A 20,600-nucleotide genomic window follows, 5' to 3' on the forward strand; every position below is an offset into this window, starting at 1 on the left:
ATTAGCAGCATTCTCAAGAAACAACTAAAAGAAATTTCTCCCTGTAAATAATAATATTTCCCTAGTCAAACATTATTTCATGAATTAAATCCTGTCGAATTCCTTAATTCTAGAGACAACAATTGATAGATGTACAGCTTTTCAAAAGAGTAAGAACATTTCGTTTCCAAGAAGATTATTATTAACATATATAAGGACGGACGAGCCGTATGTTAACATTTCGTTTCCAAGAAGATGTTTCGAGCAAAACTCAACTGATTCATTTGGAAATATAGCATGTCTGATAATCATCTGATAATAAATAACAACATCTGGTAATAAATCCAAAAATAAGTACAGCTGTTTCCAAAATTAGGTGGTACTCCACCACCGGTGACAGCGATAAAGAGTGGAGATTTAGCAGAAGTTAGGCAAGAGATGAGAGTTTGCAAGAACAGGATTGGCGGAGATAAGATTCTGACGAAAGCGGCAGAATTTTGCAGCTCTCCCTAGGAGAAACACTGGAGAAGAGTGTTCAGAGTGTTGTCATAATTAGGATGTGTTAAGGAAAGCCACTGGCGAATAGTGGCCCCCACGTTCAGAATAAGGTTCGGAGTTGATTTGTGAAAAATCGCAAAGTTAACCACAACAGCCATATAGAAAATGCTAGAGGATAGCTGATGTTGGGCATACCAGCGATTCAAATTGTAACCAAGTAAATACTTTTGTGAGAGATGCAGAAGAATACAGTGATTACGAATAGGCAGCATAGCCAGCTGAACGAATGCCAGCCGAGGAAGAAAGAATCGCTAAAACCATATGCCAAATTTGGATTATAAACATCTAACGAATTGCGTTAAATGTGCGTAGATTATCAACACATTAAACGAAAAAGTGAATTCGACGAACCGTTTTAGAATTATGTCTTTTTTTTACCATCCAACAAGCCATGCCAATCAACAAGCCAATCACAAACCGTTGTGCGTAAGGCGCGGTGCTGAAAAGTCGGATATCAGCATCCGGTGCCGTCTTTTATGCTCGTAATCGTCCCCATCATCCTCCCGAGGCAATCGTTTTATTGTCTCATTTATTAACGTCACGTCAACAAACGCGACCAGCCAGCTTATGTCCTTCTAAGTGGCCGGAAGTAGATAAAAGAGGGATGAGTAGAGTGCGCAAAACAGAAAGACAGTGATGGAGAGGAATAGAAAAAGGAAGAGGAACATTTTTTTGGAACATTGGACACATCTGTATTCCAAGGCGAATGGAATGCGCGCTCCTCTGTGCCATATGTGTACGGTGTGGGTGCGCGTGTAATGAAGCCACGAAGAAGCTGTCATGGCCGGGTGACACAGTTTGACAATGACGTTCGCGCACACACGCGTAGCGCATTTGCTAAATGTTTTTCCCCTAACCGCAACACGTCGGTTGATTGGGAGAAAAAAGTTTCCCTCCAAATGATAGCGTGTGTGCGCGCGCGCGCCACCGTCCAGGTCATTCGAGGTAATTCTGACCAAACTCCCCAACCCAATTCGACCGATGGTCACAAAACCACGCACGAGTGCGACGCCAGCGAGGGTGGAAGTACTTCACGAGAGAGGCATGAAACGTGGTAAGGTGGGTCGTGAAGGAATATAGCAAAAAGGGAAGGAATGTTATTAACTCACCACGGCTGGAGATGACCGCATCTGTCGTTGACACCAGCAGACTGCTGACAACGACGACGAGCAGCAGCAGGAAAATGTGGCGAAGGAAAATAAATCGTGGAAAGCAATTAACTGCGCCTCGTTGGCTTCGATGGACGTTGCGGCGCGAATGAAGAAGGTCACCGCTATCGGTGTCGCAGGTGATCATACCGGGAACGGTCGGCCAGTCACACCACTTGCCCCACTTGCCACCATCGGCCAGATCTCGCGGGATGCCGGTACCGGGCTGGTGTTGCTGTGGCTGTGGCTGGGGGGCACGGTGCAAGCGGCCGATTTTGTGGCGATCACCACGGGAGCTACTGCTGCCACTGATGCTACTGTTGTTGTTGATGTTGTTTTTCAAAGTGTCACGCTTGTTGCGGCCACTGGTCACCACCGGCATCGTGCTGCTGCTGCTGCTAATGGCCACCACCGGATGTGCTTGATGCCGACGCCTGGCGGACGAACTTGGCTGTTGTTGTGCCATTGCGTTGCTGCTGCTTCTGCTGCCGGCTGCCATCATCCGCGAACCAACCTAACCGGACTACTTTGTTCTCCCGCTGCTAGGTGCCGCTAGTTAGCAGTTTCACTCGTTTTGCCGGTCCGATGCCTAGCACTCTCTGATTGTTGATTGTTCGCGTCGCGTCGCCTTTTTCTTCGCAAGACTAACACAAGCCGGATCCTGAAGCACGGTGCTACGGTGGATCGTCGTTAATCGCGAATTTGCTGCCAAACAACAAAAACCTCCCGGATGTTTATTATTATTTCGCTCTTCCTTCCCTTTTTTTTTGGTTTCACTTCACACTTCCACTTAGCCACTAGCACACGCACACGCACCCGAAAATACACACGCTCACACGCGGGGATCACACTGAAATACGGGTTAGAATCGCGCTTAAGGGGTATGAGATGTCCACACCGAACGAGAACACTAATCACTTTCACCGCTTCCGGAAATCGAACATGCGCGCGCGAACATCGAACGTCGGCTACTACGCACGGCGGACGATTGTGTCTATCGCCTGCTTCTCGAATGGCGTCTCCATCGTTTAGCCGCCGGTGCAATCAGTTGCGAGAGCGCCACAGTTTTTGCTCTTCGCATCACCGCCAGGCAGTACTGCTGCTGCTGCTGTCGTTTTTGCTGTTGTTGTTGTTGTTGTTGTTGAGTCGTTTGGAAAGCGATTAGCGAGTATCAGCCGTATCGGGCGGACAGATCGAAACCAACACTAACACGCACTAATTGAGATTGAGAATTCCGATTTGCTTTCTTGTGCTGCTGGCCAGCGTTCTTGTTCCGCTTGGTCAATGAAAGCCTACTAAACCGATTTGGTTGCGTAGCATAACACACACCCAGTCTCCTGTCCTCACAAACACGCACAGTAGGCTGTACTCAATCAGCAGTCAATCCACGGGTTGTAAGTTAGTTACTTTCACACTGGTTGCGGCTGAATAGCTAATGACCTATAAATGAAAAAGAAAATTAAAGTGTTACACCCATTATTTAGCACTATATTAGTCGAATAGAAAAATAATAATAAATAATAGAAAAATAGGGCGAGAATTCATCTCCTACGACAATGTTTGATTCCCACTGATGCCAAACATAAGACTCTTCAATATTTCGACGGATCAAAGTGGTGCACCTATTGAAAATAGACATTTTTGATGAATTTTACTAATTTTTATGACTACAATTGCATCATCCTGCAAGAAAGATGGTAAATGATTTTAATTTAAACTAATCTATAAAAAAATGTAAAAAAAAACCAGATTCTAGGACCGAGTTTGCTGCCTACTTCGATGCCAAAAAGATCGTCCTCACAATCTTGTCCTCAGGCAGCAGACTCACAATACTCAAATTACACGTTAGTTATCTGCAAGACATTCAAAGATATCCCACAAATCGATAGAAACATTTAACACTATTCCAAGGCGTTTCTTCCATGCTGGTCAGAATCAACAAATCTTTTTACAAACAGACAAGTTGGGCCGAGTGCGAGTTAAGAGTACGTGAAGTTAAGGGCAAAAAGTGGAACAAAGATGAACAGACGTGGAAACAACATGACAATAAAAGTGGGAAATTGCAAATAAACCAGTTTTAATCAAACGTAATTTAGTTAATCGAATTCCGTGTACGCGAACTAATTTTGGCGCTAATTTGTATGAATACATATTGGATGCGGTGTACACCGAGGGTCCCAAATGACATCTCCAACCCAATTCAATCCAGAAAAGCTGAAAAGACTACATAACACCCTTCACGCCACGTTAACGTGGCCTTTGTCTAAATCAAATTGCAACTCTATTTCGCCAAAGAAGCCCCTTGACGTCACACTCCCGCTCGCACATCAGTGCTCGTTACAGAGCTCGTCAATCTGCAAACGAACCTCTCCAGTTCGTCACGATTCCAGGTAGTGGCAGCTCGTGTTCATGTGTGAGGTGTTTTTTGTTCCCAAAATTAATTGTTTAATTAAATATTTCTGCAACAACGAACGAAATTGGCGAACCGTGGGATGCACCGGAGTTGCAGTTTGCGCTCGTAATTCTCGCTATCAAACCAAGCCTTTGTCAGACGGGAACGCCGTTCTTCGCGAAAAGCTTCTCCGGACCCGGGAGCATCACCAGGATTGTTTTCTCCTTTCGCAGAACCACACACCAGACACGGTGGTTCCGTGCGCACCCGGCTGCCCAGAATTGCTTCATCGTTGTCTCTGGCTTCGCTCGGTGCATCGCAAAGCTGGCGTGTCTTGTTCACGTCGTCGCTAATTTGCATACACATGTGCATTCCGTCGCACGGTACCCGTTGTTGCTGCAACGAGCACTTATGATTCAATCTCGTCACTGCTCCGATGGCAACAAACAAGAAGCCCAAGGAGCGCACAGAACACTGCAGCGCTGTCTGCATCCTCTCCTGTACGTCATCGTCGTCGTCGTCGTCGAGTGGGCGAACAAACATAAACTTCTTTCATCGTTTGTGAAACCGAATGCCTGGAAATGAATTACAAAACATGCATTCACCAAGTCCTCGCACCGTACTGCACCGAGCAGCGAGTTCTCCGGCACATCCCATTATAAGGAAAGGACGACATCATTACGGCTCCTTCCAGCTCCCGGAGAGGCCCTGGCACAATGTTGCTCCGTCGACATCTCTCTTCCTTGCCTGGCCGCTCGTTAACGTACCGCTAATCTTATCTTCCACGGCAATGCTGCTCGTGTGTCTTTTCTTGGAAGCTCTCTCTCCCTTTCCACTCCATCTATACGGCTCGCTGGCATCAAATTTGCCTGGCGGTTCAAGTGGCTGATTGCGTAAATTTCATCACCCGGTTCGCGCGCCCAGTGGCGGCCATCTCGAAGGTGGCAAAAAGCGGTGCATAAATTCATGAATATGCTAACCATGCTGCACCGGTGGCGATGGTGATGATGGTAGTGGTAGCGCGTAAGCTTCCTGGCAAACGAAATTACTCATTTCACATTTATGAAGACGTCACACGAGCCAGCACGAGCCGAGTCGTTCCCCACGCTCCCACCCCAAAAACATCAGCACCTCATCAGCGCCAAAGATCATTATCCTGAGCTGCGAGCTGATGCAAACAACCCGGCCCGGCATGCATTGTGTTGCTGCACTCCCGGGGAACCGTCACAATGGTAAGCCTTGATGTTGCTGATGCTGCGGTGCTTCCTCGCATCGCTATCGAACAAATCACGGACGGTCTCATGTTGCTACTGCTGCTAGGACATGCCAGGAACAGTGCCACAACACACCAAGCTAAGCTGCATAACCGCGCGACATAGAATATTGCGTCCGCAGAAGCGTGTTTGAAGAAAATCAATTAAATTTTCGTTAATACCGAACGAGTGCGAGGAAAATCGAAGTGCAGTGGCACCACCACCAGTCAGGCTTCCCAGAACTCTGCTGCAACTAGATACCGAAACTGATTAAACGTTCGTTCAACAAATGGAGCTACCGATGCTAACGATAAACGAGAACAAGACTTGAAAGGAGCCACCATCACCGTTTCCCACTTCCTTTTTGCTCCCTCCCTTTTGTGTATTTCCCCGACTGCTCCAACACTTCATTTCCATTTCGAGAAAATATATCGAACGATTGATTAAGAAAAGATGGTACACCTCCCACTGCAGCTTCCCTCCCCCGAGTAATCGATCTCTGCCGTGTGCCGGTGCTATTGCTGGTGCAACAATCGAGCAGCAGCAGCAGCAGCAGCAGCAGAACCAATCTGTTCGTGCTGCTTGCACATTAGCCCGAGCGGAGCAGTTCTGCCGTACCGATCGCAACGACGATTACGAATAGACAGCCGTTTTGAAAAGAACATCAGACTGTACGCTCCCGCATTCTTAGCATGAAAACGAAGGGGAAAGAGATGGCTGATGGAGACAGTTGCACACCGGAATTGCTTCCATTTGCTCATCCCTCTTGCGGAGCAGCAACGAGAGACGAGGACGACAACCGACGAGGCGCAAAAAAGGAAGAGACAACCCGGGCATCCTCGTCTGGGAATCGAATGCACCGACCGACACCACTTCTAGCAAAGCACCGGGCACAGGGTGGAGATAGATGATAGTGGCCGTGTGCTTTCGATTGGAAGCAATTTAACTGCGCCGATCGACCCACACCGAGCACCGGATGGCCCGCTGTGGTCTGTGGTTTCGTACCGGGAGCGGGCGCGCGCACACGGGGGGGGACTCTGCGGCCACTCGAGTGCACGGGTTTAATCGTCCATTCGGCGTCTCTCTCTCTCCATCTCCGTCTCTGCCATGGGCACGGGGCAACGATTAATCGAAAACTGAGATAGCGTTCGGGGGATTGATTCATGCTGCTGCTGCTCCTGATGCTGCTTCCACCGGCGTCGAGGGTGATCCTTTGCCTTTCTTCCTTTCAGTCCGTCCGTTCAGTACTTTATGTTCGTTTCGTCTTTTGTGCCGCTCAATCGCCGCCATTCGCTGGTGTGGCCTGGTGTGGCCATTGGAGTTGTTGCGCTTCACCCACGATGGGATGGAGGGGCGAGCTTTTTCTCGGGAAAACCACTTGCGCCCGGCTGATGGTATTGATGCGACCATTCCGCACGTTCCACGAAGCGTCTCAGCTCACGAAATGACGAAAATACTGTTGCTCCTGCTGGGCATGCCAGCAACCAACACCACAACGTACGTCACGATAACGATTGCCCAATTTTGCCGCCTTTGGTCGAGGTTCTAGCACCTCACACAACTGGCGCTTCATTTTCCATTAACCAGATATTGCCCTTTCATTGGAAAGCTACTGAGCAGGTGGGTGGATGATTGGCGTGGTGGTCTGGAGACGACGTCGAAGCAGAATAGAGGAAAGCAAACGGACGACGAAGTTGGGCTCGATCAAAGATATTGTGAGGCGGATGGAGAGAAAAAAGTGGAAAAAGAAAATTCTCCCACCCTCATACCAGACCAGACCCAGGGGTGGCCGGTTGGACGGACCTTCGCACGAGAGCTTTTCCGGTTTCCGGTTTCGTGCCGGACAAATAGGACCGAGCAGATCGATCGTACCGGTTGTTTGAGTGGGCCTACAGCACCCGTCACAGGAAGAGAGAAGAATTGGACGGGGTGTTGAGGAGAAGGGGTGGAAGAGGGTTAACAATAAGCTTACAATCCATCCCCATGCCGAGCCGACGAGCCGAGGCCGAGCCTGACGGAAATATAAACATAAAATTTTATTATAATACAACTGTGATTGAGATTAGCTTTCTCACTCGCTTTGCTCCCTCGTTCTCTCTCTCTCTCTCTCTTTCTTTCTCTCTTTCTTTCTCTCTCTCTTATGCTCCTTCACTTATCGGAACCTATCACCAGGCACGCACGGCACGAAGCGTGGCCCCCGTGTCCCTGGTAGTGCAAAGGTATCCTGGTGGAGGTCTAGATGGAGTCTGATTCCTGTTGTATGTTGCCTCGTTACACTCACACATACACATTGAAATCTTCATTCCGGACCCCGGTCGCCGTGAGTACAACATTCAATATCACGATTGAGCAATCGAGCAACGCGAAGTTGGATGGACGCGGTTTACTTTCACTCGGCAGCTTTTGCGTTCCGGGCGTCGCTGGACAAAGTGACCGAACGTACCAATAGTAATCGCCAAAGCAAGGTTAAATAGTGGCAGTACCTTTAGCGCACACGAAATTGAATTCGTCGCGAACGTTTGCCACCGACAATCTTCACCGACAATCGGTTTTTGAACGCATTTTCTCCCGAAAATCGTACAGGACGTATGAGCGTTCGAATGTTGAAGAGTGCATGAAATGTAGTAATGTTTTAAGATTCAGGTATCCTTTTTCGCGTGGATAAATGTTGTGCACACTGTTCTGTTTAACAGTTAACAGTGGCATGTCGGAAGCAGGAGTAGTAACTTTAAAAAAAACTTTTGTTATAACTATTAGACAACTTTAATTTTTTTTATCACAATACCGTAAAAGTCATCACTTTTTCTTGAACTTGAAAGTGATATTCGATATTAAAAAAAAAAGAAAATTTGACAAAACATCGACAGGGCTAGCAGGGGATGCTCCTAAGCTATCTCAGAGCTTTCAGCACAGGACTACGGTGGGCACCGCAAAAAGTGCATGTATCAAGTCAGGCATCCCTGAGATGAACGCCATAGCTGTAGTTTTTAGCAAACATTCCGCAAATGAGAGCAAAACATCCTTGAAAAGTTGTAGTTTCATATGACAATATGTAAACTTTATGTTTTCACCACATAAAATTCACAAAAATGAGCTTGATTTTAACACAAATTAATCTTAGCCCCTCCGTTTAAGGAATTTTTCCCACTCAGAGTTGCCTAAAGGAAGATGTGCTGGCCAAAAATTGCACCCTGATAGATCAAGGTGTTTATATTTTGTCTTAGGAAGTGATTCTGCTTCAAATTAAATCAATAAAAATAAATACCGTACACAGGAACTTCGATAAAGGAGACGATTAGCCATCAAGCAGTGGATGCAATGGTGTACTAGCAGTGAGCAGGCTAGTGGCAGCACTCATCTACACGATGCAGAAATGCCCTACAGCAGCCCCCATGGCAGCTAATGGCAAGACGCTTCACCCATCCTCTGCTCAGTCATCATGCAGCATCAGCACCACAACCATCAGCAGCGCACGCACACTGAAGTAACTGGAATCCTCCGCATCCTTCGCACGATAAGACGCCTGGCGGGGTAGATGAAAAATGATTTGCCAGCCAGCCAGCGAGAAACTTTTACGTTTGATTTGGTCTCCACCGTGAAACCGTGGTCCTGTTGCCGATAAGACGATTACGACCGGTGGGAGTGGGGACTGGTGGTGGTTGCATTGCCATTATGAAACCGACGTCAACCGGGCGTTACGCCCAACGCTCGGTGCTCACGTGGCCAAGTAGTAAAACAGTGCGGTAAATATGCTACCGCTGCTTCGGATGCTCAATCTTAGCACCCGTGCACACACCGCACACACGCAGAGCCATTAACTTTCATTTTACCCACCCCAAAAACATCGCCATCTTCATCTTGCCACTGGGGACCGTGAGATGGCCGCGCGTGTGCCAAGATATCAAAACGATCCATCGACCGGCGAAAAGCGCCGGAAGCGACCACCGTACACGTGGTCCCTCCCTCTCCGACCACCGCACACACCTTTACCTGTGACGATCTGTTCCTACCGGGGGGTGGCGGGAGGGTATGGGTTTCACTTCGTCGTCGTCGTGGTTTTTTTTTCTCTCCGTCGTCATTTTTGTTTTACTTTCTCTTCCGACCACCCTCCAGAAATTCCCTCAAAACTGCCACTCCCCAAAACGCGAGCGAGTATAAATTTTTATTTACGAATCTTAATTAAAATCGTAAACATTCCATCACATTACCTCCACACCCTCCAGCACCTCTCCAGCGTCACGCAGCGCCAGTAGTGAGATCGCGAGACCGCGAAACCATCAAACGGGGAACCAAACGTTCGCTTCGCAAACGAAGCTCCTTGATGCTCCTTGGCGTCACCGTGGCTCGGCGTGGTGCCGATGATGGGGCCACACAGACACATACACACCCTGGGGTGGTGACTCTCAACCCCCCCCCCCCCCCCCCTGTTTTGGTGGTTTTTACGACGGCGGCAGGACCGATCGTCCTCTTCTCCGTTCACTCGCAGGTGAAACAAATTCCTTTCTCCCACCCACCAACTGCCCTCAGCGCTGCGTGGTGTGTGAGGTGGAAACGTGAAGCCATAAAAGTGAAACTTTTACTCCACGCAAGACGCGAACCAAAAATCATAATCATTATGTTTGGGCCCATTCCGGTGTCGTCGGTCGGTTGGTCGGTTGAATGGATCTTTGCGCTCGTTCGTGGTCGTGTTTGGCCATGAACCTATTGCCATGGAACGCAGCGCGACGCAGTTCTGTTTAGGGTAATGTTTAATGTTTTTTTTCACCTTTCTTCCTGTAGCTTTCGTTTGCTTCTTTGCTTTTTCCACCTTTTCTCTCAGCGCCATTTTGCATCCGTCAGCGTCAGTGATCTGGATCTGCGCACCTTTCGTCGTTATTTCAGCGTTGGTGATGATGGTGACGGTGTACGGTACGGTCATTAACCAAAAGCCATGCTTCCCCCCACCCATTGATGCGTGATGGTCGTCGTACTCGATACCAAATCGACGGCAAAACATCCGTTCGAAGCGGTCAATCGGCCAGAGATTGATTTAATTGATCTGGCCCAGGAGCTACCCCGGGATGCGGGAGTGGTACGATGATGAGGCTTTTCCCGTTGCCACTCGATGGCGCACTCAATTCACCATAAAGCGTGTAATCATTTATCCGGCCCGCTCCCTTGGCCATCGCGGCCGTCTCGGTGTCTAATTAACGATAACGAGATCCCTCTCTTCGCTTTGATTGGAGCTTGGTGCTCGCCCGGAGCACCAGCAACAACAACAACGACGACGGGACACACCAGCAAACGAAACATGGAAAAAGGGAAAAAAGGACCATCCGCATCCTCCGTGCTCCGGTTGGGGGATCGGTTCACCCGAGGCGAGGACTCCCGGTGAGTAATTATTGAAATCGGGGTTTCCTCTTTGCTCGCGTTCGTTCGCTGGCGGTGACCTTTTTCCACGATTTTTCTTCGATTCGATTCCCGGCGATTGATATTTTTCCCTCACTTCTCTGGTGAAAACGGTCCCGAATTGTAGCACAAACGTAGCATGGTGTTGGGCTGGGCGAAGATTCTGAGCTTGCAAAAAGGGTCTCCACCCCCGTCCCCAAAGAACGCCCGGCGGTCCCCAAGGGGTTCCCAAAAAACGTCATCCTTCGTCATAATTAAATCGTAATTATTAATTACACCCGATCATTACACTGGGCACCGGCCGCGCGTATCAAAGAAACTCCAATAAATAAACTCACGCGCGAGCGGCTGTCGGACCGATTTTTCATCACGGATCACGGGATAAACGGCAGGGCGGGCGAGGAGAAGCAACCCGCAGGAGAAGGTGTGACGTAAACGGGAAATGGTTCGATCCGTTGTTTCGCTCCATCCACTCCTGCGTACGCCTTCTGCAAACGTCCGCAACACGCCCCGAAATACCATTTTCCACAAGTTTCTTATCGAATTGAAGAAAGTGAAAGCGACGATTGCGGGAGAAATGTGAAAGCAAAACATAGAAACTGCCGTGAAGGGTACGGTTCTGGTATGCCCAGGGGTCTTGCTAAGAGTGGCAGCACCAGTTAGGCCAGTTGGGGAGTTGTTTCTGAAGCTCCGTTGGCGTCCTCCTGGAAGTCAATTCTTGGCATTCTCGCTACGCACCACATGTTGGCACAAATGCGCGCTTTCCTCCTCCTTTTCTATCTTTTATTCTCTCTCTCTCTCTCTCTCTCTCTCTCTCTCTCTCCCTCTCTCTTTCTCTTTCCCCTCTTACCTGCCCTTCATATCGGCAAATTGATTTATAAAAGACTTTTAATTAAAATTCCTTACCCTCGGACCACCTGCCCAATGTAAACGGATTGGACTGGGAGTCTTTGGACTAAACCTAGGTGGGGCCGTACGACCCTGTGCACCGGTCAACACGACGAGTACAAGGACATGGCCGGCCGGTACAAGAAAGAAGGGGTGGCGTTCGCTTTCGTTGAAACAAATAGGTAAACATTAGAACGGCGCCGGACATACCGACGGAGCAGCAGAAGCAGCGCACCGACGCGTCGGTTACCGGATAAATACAAACACGAACACAACCGGCCACCGGGAGGCCACGAAACGGAAGAAAAACTGAAGCCAAAACAGGGGCTGGAGGGTGTTTTTGTCCAGTCCGGTGGTTCCACTTGAGGATTAAATTGAGTTATTTGCTTTCTAATTTCATTACTCGCCGGTGTTTTCGTTCTACTGGTTGGCCGCATCTCGATAAAGGAGTGGAAGGCGGAGGGGGCAAAAATGACGGCAAACAGTCAACCAACAGCAATCCCTCTGGTACTGGCGGTTACCGTTGGTTGCCCCGGGCAACGGTTGTCCTCCCTCGTCGCAGTTACGCGCACACCAAAACATGGCGGCGGCGGCCGGAATCAAAGTTCAGTTTTTAATTTAACCGAACGCGATTTGACGGCCTGGCTACGGCCCCGGAGGACACGCGCTCGTGACCATCACGAGGACGCTTCAGAACGCTTCAAGCGCCCTTACTCAAGCCCAAGGAGAGGGCTTAAGCGTTTGTCATGGCCAACGCCCTGGTCCGGTTTTGTAGGAAAAGGGAAATCAAAATAGAGAAATGCTGAAAGTAAACAGAACCCAACCGAAGACCGGCCAGACCGCCAATAGCTAGGAGCGCCTAGCCAGGTGCGAGCACCTTTTGGGGGGAGGGATTTTCATTTTCATCACGAAACCAAAATTAAATGCATTATGAAGCCCCGGGCGATGGATGTCTATTCGGACTGGCGGCTAATATCTTGGACAACTGCCTTGCTACTCTGAAGCTCAAGAGAACGGTGGTTCCAGAGAGTTGTTTTCAGCTGTTGTTGAGTTCTCGAGCATTGGGAAAGGAAAATCTTCGAAAGAACGAACGCTGTTTGTGCTGCTTGCTGTTTCTTCATCCACCGAGCCTCCATACGAGCTAGAAGCATCAACTGGAGTCGATAAATGTTTTAAAAATAGAAATGCCCGACCAGTAGCTTGCGTATCTTGGTGATGGTATTCGGAATCTGCGGAAAAACCTCTCCACTTTGCACGTGGAAAAATGTCCGCACTGCTGGTCCACTCAATCCATCCGTTTCGCAATCGAATCACTTCCGTCTGGAGTTGTTGTCCGGTGGTTTGAGGGCCTTAGAGTGGGAGGGGCAGTTGTTTGGGTTGCGGAACACTTACCGAGCGCCAGACAACGCACACACCGCTATAGACCAGTGTGCAAACAGCATCGGCTCTTCTCTATCCTCCATTCCCGATTGCGATTGAAACACAAACCGCCCCCCGGAAACACCCCAAACCCAAAAACGAAAACCACCTTCCACCCATCCGTCTGTTTATCCGCAAGAGTTCCATTCACGGTTTTCCCACTTTTCCCGCACCGCATCCCGGAAGCGTCTCCAACTATTCAGCGTAAACGAACAGAAGGAGGCAGAACGGGCGGCCACGAGGAACTCGCTGGAAAAAGGCTGGAAAACGCTGGAAAAGTACACAAATCAGCCAATCGAAAAAAGGGGTTTTTCCAAAGGGGAAGGAAAGCGAGAGATTGGTGAAATTAATTAAAATCCTTGTGCACGTGGAAAAGTGCTTGCGTTGCTGGAGTTTTCGTTACCGTGTGTTCTGTGCCTATGCCTCACGGGTAGCTCGTCGACGCTCGCTGTAAACCGCAAATCTGTGCGAATCTTCGATCGGAAAGCAGTCTCCCGGGAATGTGGTTTAATTACTTATCTTTACCAGCCAGTGCGCCCAGAACATGGTAGCGGCCACGTTGAGAGTCCGTTTTTTGGGTTTCGGTGGAAATTGGATAACACAAGCCAAGCGGCTCCGTTGGCGTAGAAAGTGTCCGATCAAAGGTAGTCCACGATCACGTCAATTTGACTCAATGCCACGGTGCGGTAAAAAGACGAAGTCGAAGTCAGAAAAAGTCGTCTTGAAATTAAATGATAATCAAACAAGAGCAAACGCGTTCCACCAGTCAGCATCTCTAGTGTCTTGCGCTCCAGGAGTCACATCCTTCGGTTTCCTGATACTCCTCTGGGAACACCAGCGACAACAGAGTGCCTGCCTCTGGCTGGCTGGCTTCCCTAACGAAGATAAAGAACCTAGGCCCAGGCGTCGGTTCCTCTTCAGGGTGGTTCCATTTTCCACGTTGACCCATTTCGGCAAACTGTCGCATGTCGCGCCCGTTCACAGGTCCCCTTCGTCCTCCTCCAAACCTTAGCGGGCTGACGCCAGTTTTATTTCTTTTCCCAAAAACCCCACGGGCTCGGGGAAGGATCGGGGAAAATGAATGATTTTCCACATCAGAGCCCAGTGCCACGGCGTTTTCTCAAGGACCCCCAAAAAGGAAGGAAGCATCCGAGAAACGCAAAAACGGGGGAACGATCCGCTAATGGGGCGTGTGTTGTTGATTTTCCCCGGCCAGGCCATTCGCGTGACCTCGCTTCTTGCCTCACCATTCCCGTTGTTCCTGCTTTCGAACCGCTCCGCGTACGTTCAAGGTTACAAGCGAAACGCGAAAACTGCTGGCGTTTTATCGTGTTTTTTTTTTGTTGTTTTGTTTTTCCTCGAGATCCGCGAAAAGCAAAAAAGGGAAGGATTAGAACGGGGACTACGGGGTTGCAAGAGTCCAAGGGTTGGGATGAAACCGGAAGCCACGAACCAGCGGATGCGGATGGATCCGCGGTGACCGGACTGTAATCTGATAATTAATTGTGCCATTAATTGATCCTCGGGTTGATGGGTTAATTTCGGTGGCGCCCCTTCTCCGAGGTCCGGAAAATTTATATTTATGTATTAGTCCAGTGAAGCATCCGGGGTTGTTCGGGGGTATCCGAGGATGGTCACTGGCCACTGGCTTACTAATAACGAACGACCGAAACGGTAAGATTGACCGACATCAACGAAATTCGCTTTCGATGGCGGATAGCCAACTCATTAAAACAAGCTAGGAAGCTTCTTCTCTTCGCTGATCTGCTGACCAGTGCGCCATCTGCACGCCAGCTCCCTGAGGGCGGAGGTGGAACTGGCGACGGTGACATCTGTCACAAGATTCTATCGAATTTTCCTACCGAAATATCGGACCGCTGGCACATAAACAATAAAGAAATGGGAGTCGCGCAGTCCAGGGCACCATTTTGGGACTTTTCTTCGCAAGACATCGAAGAATCGGTAGCAACAGCGAAGAGTCCACGGCTACCAGATGGCCCACTAACTGGTTGATGATGATGATGATGAGGAGGAGGAGGACAAGGATGTTGATGATGGTATAGCGGAAAGCTAATTCACCGGACGCAGCGATAAGCATGAAAGGAAAATAAAACGTGGCTTTCCCTCGATTACGATGCCACTTCAGCACCAGTTCCACTTCCTCGCTCACCTCGCTCCTGTGATTGAATTGGAAAACGAAGAAAATGGCGGTCGCTGGTGGGTCACTAGACACACCGTACACAGCTAGTCGGATTCAAGTCGGCTAAAGGTCCGTTCCGGGTTGCGTTCCCTTCCCATTGCGCACCAGCTGCCTCGCTTGATCGAAAGCTCTCACCCTCATTCGACCGCCATTGGGTACGTGTGTGCAAACGCGACTTCCGAATTGGCTTCCGCGTAAAAAGCGTTGATTATCAAGTGCACGGAAATCATGTTTGGGTTGTGCGGAGAGTGCCAGCGGATCACGCCGGTAGCACGAAACGGAACAACCATTATCCTGGTCGCCATTGTGCCAAGAAAGGTGCAAAAAAAAGGAAGGTAAAAAGGGAAGACGAGCCCGGAAGACAGGCACTTCCAGGCGATACTGTTTGCAGTATCCGGTGCCGCTCGTCCAAGCGAATCCTTTTCATTCTATTGCACACTCCTGCCGCTAAAACGAAGGTCCTCTAAGGTTCCAGCGTCACCACCGGGTTTTGCTTTTGTTCCACTCGCACGTCCCAATCTTCGCAGTCGCCTCTACCGGATCCCAAATCCTTAGTACACCCCGGGATCCACCGGAATCGATTTGAAAGGATCGGAATATCCGCCAAGGAAGAAGACATGGGACCCGATGGCCGGATCTGGTCCCTGCGACTTATCACAAGGTGCCTGCCCTCGACCAAAAGGACGACGAAGGACGACGGTTGTCTCTATTGAATAAATTGTTAATCCTCGGCACCCGGACAGTGGAGGCGCCCGAGCTGATGGTCCGCACTTCCTTGTCTTCCGGGGGTTGCCAGCACACACACAGACCCACATACACTCTTCACGGTCGACACTGTGTCTTGGTGGTGTGGAGTGTGACCAACGAAACAGTTTGTAGTCTTCTTTAAGTGGCCAAAGGATGCTTCTGCATCGAAACCTGGACAAGCTGTGTCCCTCGGTTTGTGTCCTTATCCGATGGAATATGCATATTCCTGACCGAAGCACCGAACAGCACCGATTGCTTCATGGACACGTCGTCCCAGGAAGGACATTCCAATGGTCGCTTCGGTTCCGTGTCAATCGATTCACATGCCAGCCGGCGGTGGCTGCGCCGACGATGTGAGTGCCGATGCAGTTAAAATGTATAAACTTATATTGTTCCGCTTGGCTTCAATCGTCCCTCCAGAGACCCCCGCCTCGCCGGTTGTCTGTTTTTCCGAAGCCAAAACCAAAGACTGTCCCTGCAGTGGCTGAACACCGGAACCGGCAAATGTATGCTGCACCGTTATGCTGCCAACCACTCCAACCACCACTCACTGGCACTGGCACGAAACCCGGGAGAGCTCCTGCGTCGTGGGACCATCTCCTGCTGTCACTCCTGAAGCCGGTGCGGTGTACCAAGGAGCTGGTGGAGGTGGTCCATCCTCCATAAACAAATTCATCACATCCAGCATCCACATGCACTCTCTTCTGCTCTCTCTCCTGCTCTCTCTCGCTCGCTCGCCACAGAAATGCAGTCCTTTTCCAGCGTCTGCTCCTAAACAGCTCGACGGCCGTGAGCCAGGAGCGAGCACCGAGGGAAACGAGTTTTGTGTTTCATTTCGCTCCGACAAACTTGTCACTAACCGTGCCCTCACTCCGCGGGCCCCTTTTGCTGTTGGCCCCGATGCACCAGTTGTTGGCCCCTGGGAGAGGTGCACCTCCCACCTCTGCCTGCCACAAATGAAAATGAAACATTGAAGCGAAGTTGTTTTCGGGACTAAACTCGCGGAACGGCGCGGACAGAGCGCCGGGAACGGGAGCGAGGAACTTAACGAAGCTCCACAATGTCCCCGTCCGCTTCTTCACGGCATATTTGAATGCGTGGCGGACGGAGATGACCCGGTTTTGATGATTGCATTTTTTTTATTCTAGTTGTTGACCACCCGGAAAAGCGACATGGGTTTATTCGCTATTTGCGTGTATGTTTCTTTTGTTGTTGCTTCGCGTTCATTCACACTCCGGTGCGGGCTGTAGTAGAAGAGGATAAGGATGCTGGATAGATAAACACACATGCACGCACACACCTACACTAGTGTCTAGACGGATGCTAGAGAGCGCCGGTGACCCCAGAACCTAGATCCATATCCGGACAAAGCGAACCCAGGGGACACTTTTGGACACACCAAACAATAACTACACCGCTTTATCTCGCTTGGTATCGGGCCATGCCGTGGAGCTAATGTTTCACTTATGCTGCACCGTCACTATCGTCGTTGTTGTCACTCTTTTTGGCAGTGATGTGAAGAGTGGAACCTTTGGAATCACCGCAAACCACGCATCGACTAGACACGGCCATCAACCATAGCGCCACACACACCACGATGCGATGGCGATGTCCTCGCCCCGCTGGCACTCACTGGTGTGGGTAAGGATCCGAAAAACGCCCGTCCATTATTCATTGCACATTCCACCGGAAGGACACTCGGGGTTATTGGGTGGTTTTCCTGTGACCAGCAGAAAGGATCCTCGCGCACACAACGGAAAAATGCACAGAAAATCGCACACCCGAACGCACCTAATTAGCACTGCAGCGGGAATAACGGGACGACAGAAAACAGGGAATCACAAACGCGCGGCGACGACGACGACGACGACGTGCGGACGGTTCCCGAGCGATTCGCGGACTGCGAGCACACGTGATGCACACGAGCGGAACGCAGCGATGATACTGACCCACCGTACACGGCCGATGTTTCGGGCTAGTTCCACCATAGAAGCAGGACCTATATCTATTTCAAACAGAAGATATCAGTACCTTATTCTAAGGCGCAACATAGCCCGGTCGGTTCGGTGTCGGGATTTCGGCTTTCGGTGGAGAAAATTCGTCGGAAAATGTGAGAGACCACGGGGATCGGTGCCAGAGAGAGCACCGATCCTGGTTTTTGGGCAGGCTCGCTGGTTTTCCAGAGAGCGAGTGAGCGAAAGAGAACGGAAAAAACCACGGCCGCGAGGATTGCACGGCGACACCGACATCGGTTCTCGGTGAACCTTTCGGGTGGCATTCGGTGCACGACGAAGCTCACGGTTCGGCGGATATACGGTCTTGTGCCGGGATGTCATCATCATCATCATCATCGGACGAGGACGACGACAACGACGACGACGCCAAACACGAACACGGTATTCGAATGACAGTAGCAGCAGGGATCCTGTTGATATACCACCGCTGCCACCGTGTCCCCTGCCCGCACTGGACCTGGTCGGTTGAGCGTTGAGTCTGCATTTTCGAAACTGGCCGAACACGTGACCGCGTGTGCGCCAGCATCAAGGGGCCGCAGCTATTCTCGCATCCCGGGAACGAATGTGTCGCGCGACACTTTTCGAACATCCACTGCTGTGTGGCGCGAAATTCAAGCTAAACGGTTGGCGGGTTTTGGTTTTAGGTTTTAGAGTGTTGAACACTCACGATGATCGTGTGGTCGATGATTTAGGACACCGTTAGAATGTCGCTTTAGAATCATTCACACCCGATAAGTCATAGAAAAAGAATCTATTTTGTTACTAAAATAAACATATAGTCTTGGGTGAATAATGCATGCGCCAGCTGACAAAGCAAGCAAACAAAAATCGAAAATAGAGACTGCAACACATTTAATTTTTAATTGTTGTCAAACCTACTTTCGATTATGCGTACCCACTTTGGAGGTGCAAAACATATATTTTACTAGATTTTTTGCACAAACACATTTTCTCTTCACTGTGTCGTATAATTATCTCGTCGACCTCTTACACTCTGTATTCAGCTAAGCAAGCAAGTAAACAATATCAAAGGTAAACTGTGTAACAAATTTTACATGTTACTTGACAGTGTTACAAAAGCTACTTTCGATATTGCCTTTTCACTTTATCAACAAAAAACACATTGATATTACTTTGATTTGGTAGAGATCAAAGATTTGGAAAGATTTATAAATGAGGAAAATATAATATTTTTCATACCTCTTCGTTGATCAAGCAAGCGCACAAAAGTGAGTATAAAGGGACCAACATATATTTATAATTAATGTTGTCACAATTGTACTCACTATTGTACAATTACTGAGAAAACACTAAAACTGCTTTTAATTGGTAAAAATTATGCGGACGTTGCTTTTTATCGCAAAAATCACGAGCAACCACACCATTAAAGAGAATTGCACTCATTATCATGGGTTTATCTTAACGTGAAATAAAATACACCCATTCTGTTAGACTTGTAGTCGAATACTGGTATGATTTTTACGGTAATCCGTCAGTTTCCTGCTTTGCACGTAGACTTCCAAAAATTGGTCTTTTACATAACAGCACATTTTCGAACTCATTACTGGTTACTGGTTTGAGGTGGCGTCGATAACTGTTATTTTAGCATTGATTTTTATGTAATCAAACTTAGCATAACAAACACAAACACACCTTTGTAAAGTACGCGCTAGCTGTGCAAGCAAGCAAGCAATAACGAAAGCAAGCTGGCAAACACATTCAATTATCAATGTTGTCTAACTTACTCCCGTAATTGCGTGCTCACTAGTTTAATTTTACTCACTCGATTATTTTACTCACTACTTTTAATAAAAAAGCATTTGATTTACATTTTTCCAAGCCATTTCGCCTCAGCACTTTCTTCCTCTTTATTTGGGATAGTTGAATCAGACTGACTTTCCTGAATACAACGTGATATCATAAATGCCATTTTATTTTGCTGAAACTATTCAAACAACCACTGTTAAATCATAAGGTGTTCTTTCATAATAGTCTGTCTACTCAGCTGTACAAGCAAGGAAGCAATCTCGATAGTAAGCATCCACAACAAATTTCACTAATCAATGTTGTGGAACTTACTGTCGATATTGAGTTCTAACTATATAAACAGAAAGCAATTAGAAAAACGATTAGATTCATCCATGCCATTGGCAAAGATAAAATATGGCTTTATAAAATATCTTTACGATTTAGCTACTGTCAATAATATTGTCGAACAAATATCTATTCGTTGAACTATTCGGCGAGTAAGCAAGCCAGCAATAGTGAGTGCAAAGGAGCCTACAATTTTCTCTAATAATTGTGTACCATTTGCAATCACTATTGCGATCTCACTATACAAAAGAAATAAATCACTTTTTCACAGTTTTCACTCTTCTTCTTATCATAGAGGTCATTGATAAATTGGTATAAGCACTGACTCGATTCGATAGTGAACACTACAACTGTATAAGCAAGGAAACAATTTCGAAAGCAAGCTCAGGAACAAATTTAACTAATGAATGTTGCGGAACCTTCTTTCGATATTGCATTCTTACTTTAAGAACGTGCATTGATACTACATTGTTCCATGCAATTCTGCTAGCCATTTTCTTGAAATAATGCGGAAATTGT

General features: G+C 48.5%; 1 protein-coding gene across 1 annotated transcript in view; it reads right to left on the reverse strand.

Annotated features, from left to right (window-relative positions):
* Nucleotides 1–17,858, reverse strand: part of LOC126570475 (basement membrane-specific heparan sulfate proteoglycan core protein) — a 217,016-nt gene extending 199,158 nt beyond the window's left edge. The window contains exons 1-2 of the mRNA XM_050228253.1: nucleotides 17,764–17,858; nucleotides 1,647–3,125 (exon numbers count right to left, since the gene is read on the reverse strand). Of these exons, the coding sequence (XP_050084210.1) occupies nucleotides 1,647–2,187 (541 nt within the window). The 5' untranslated portion in view covers nucleotides 2,188–3,125; nucleotides 17,764–17,858. The remainder of the gene's footprint in view (nucleotides 1–1,646; nucleotides 3,126–17,763) is intronic.
* Between the last annotated feature and the right edge of the window lie 2,742 nt (nucleotides 17,859–20,600).

The sequence above is a fragment of the Anopheles aquasalis genome, chromosome 2, assembly GCF_943734665.1.
Source record: "Anopheles aquasalis chromosome 2, idAnoAquaMG_Q_19, whole genome shotgun sequence".
NCBI classification, from domain to species: Eukaryota; Metazoa; Arthropoda; class Insecta; order Diptera; family Culicidae; genus Anopheles; species Anopheles aquasalis.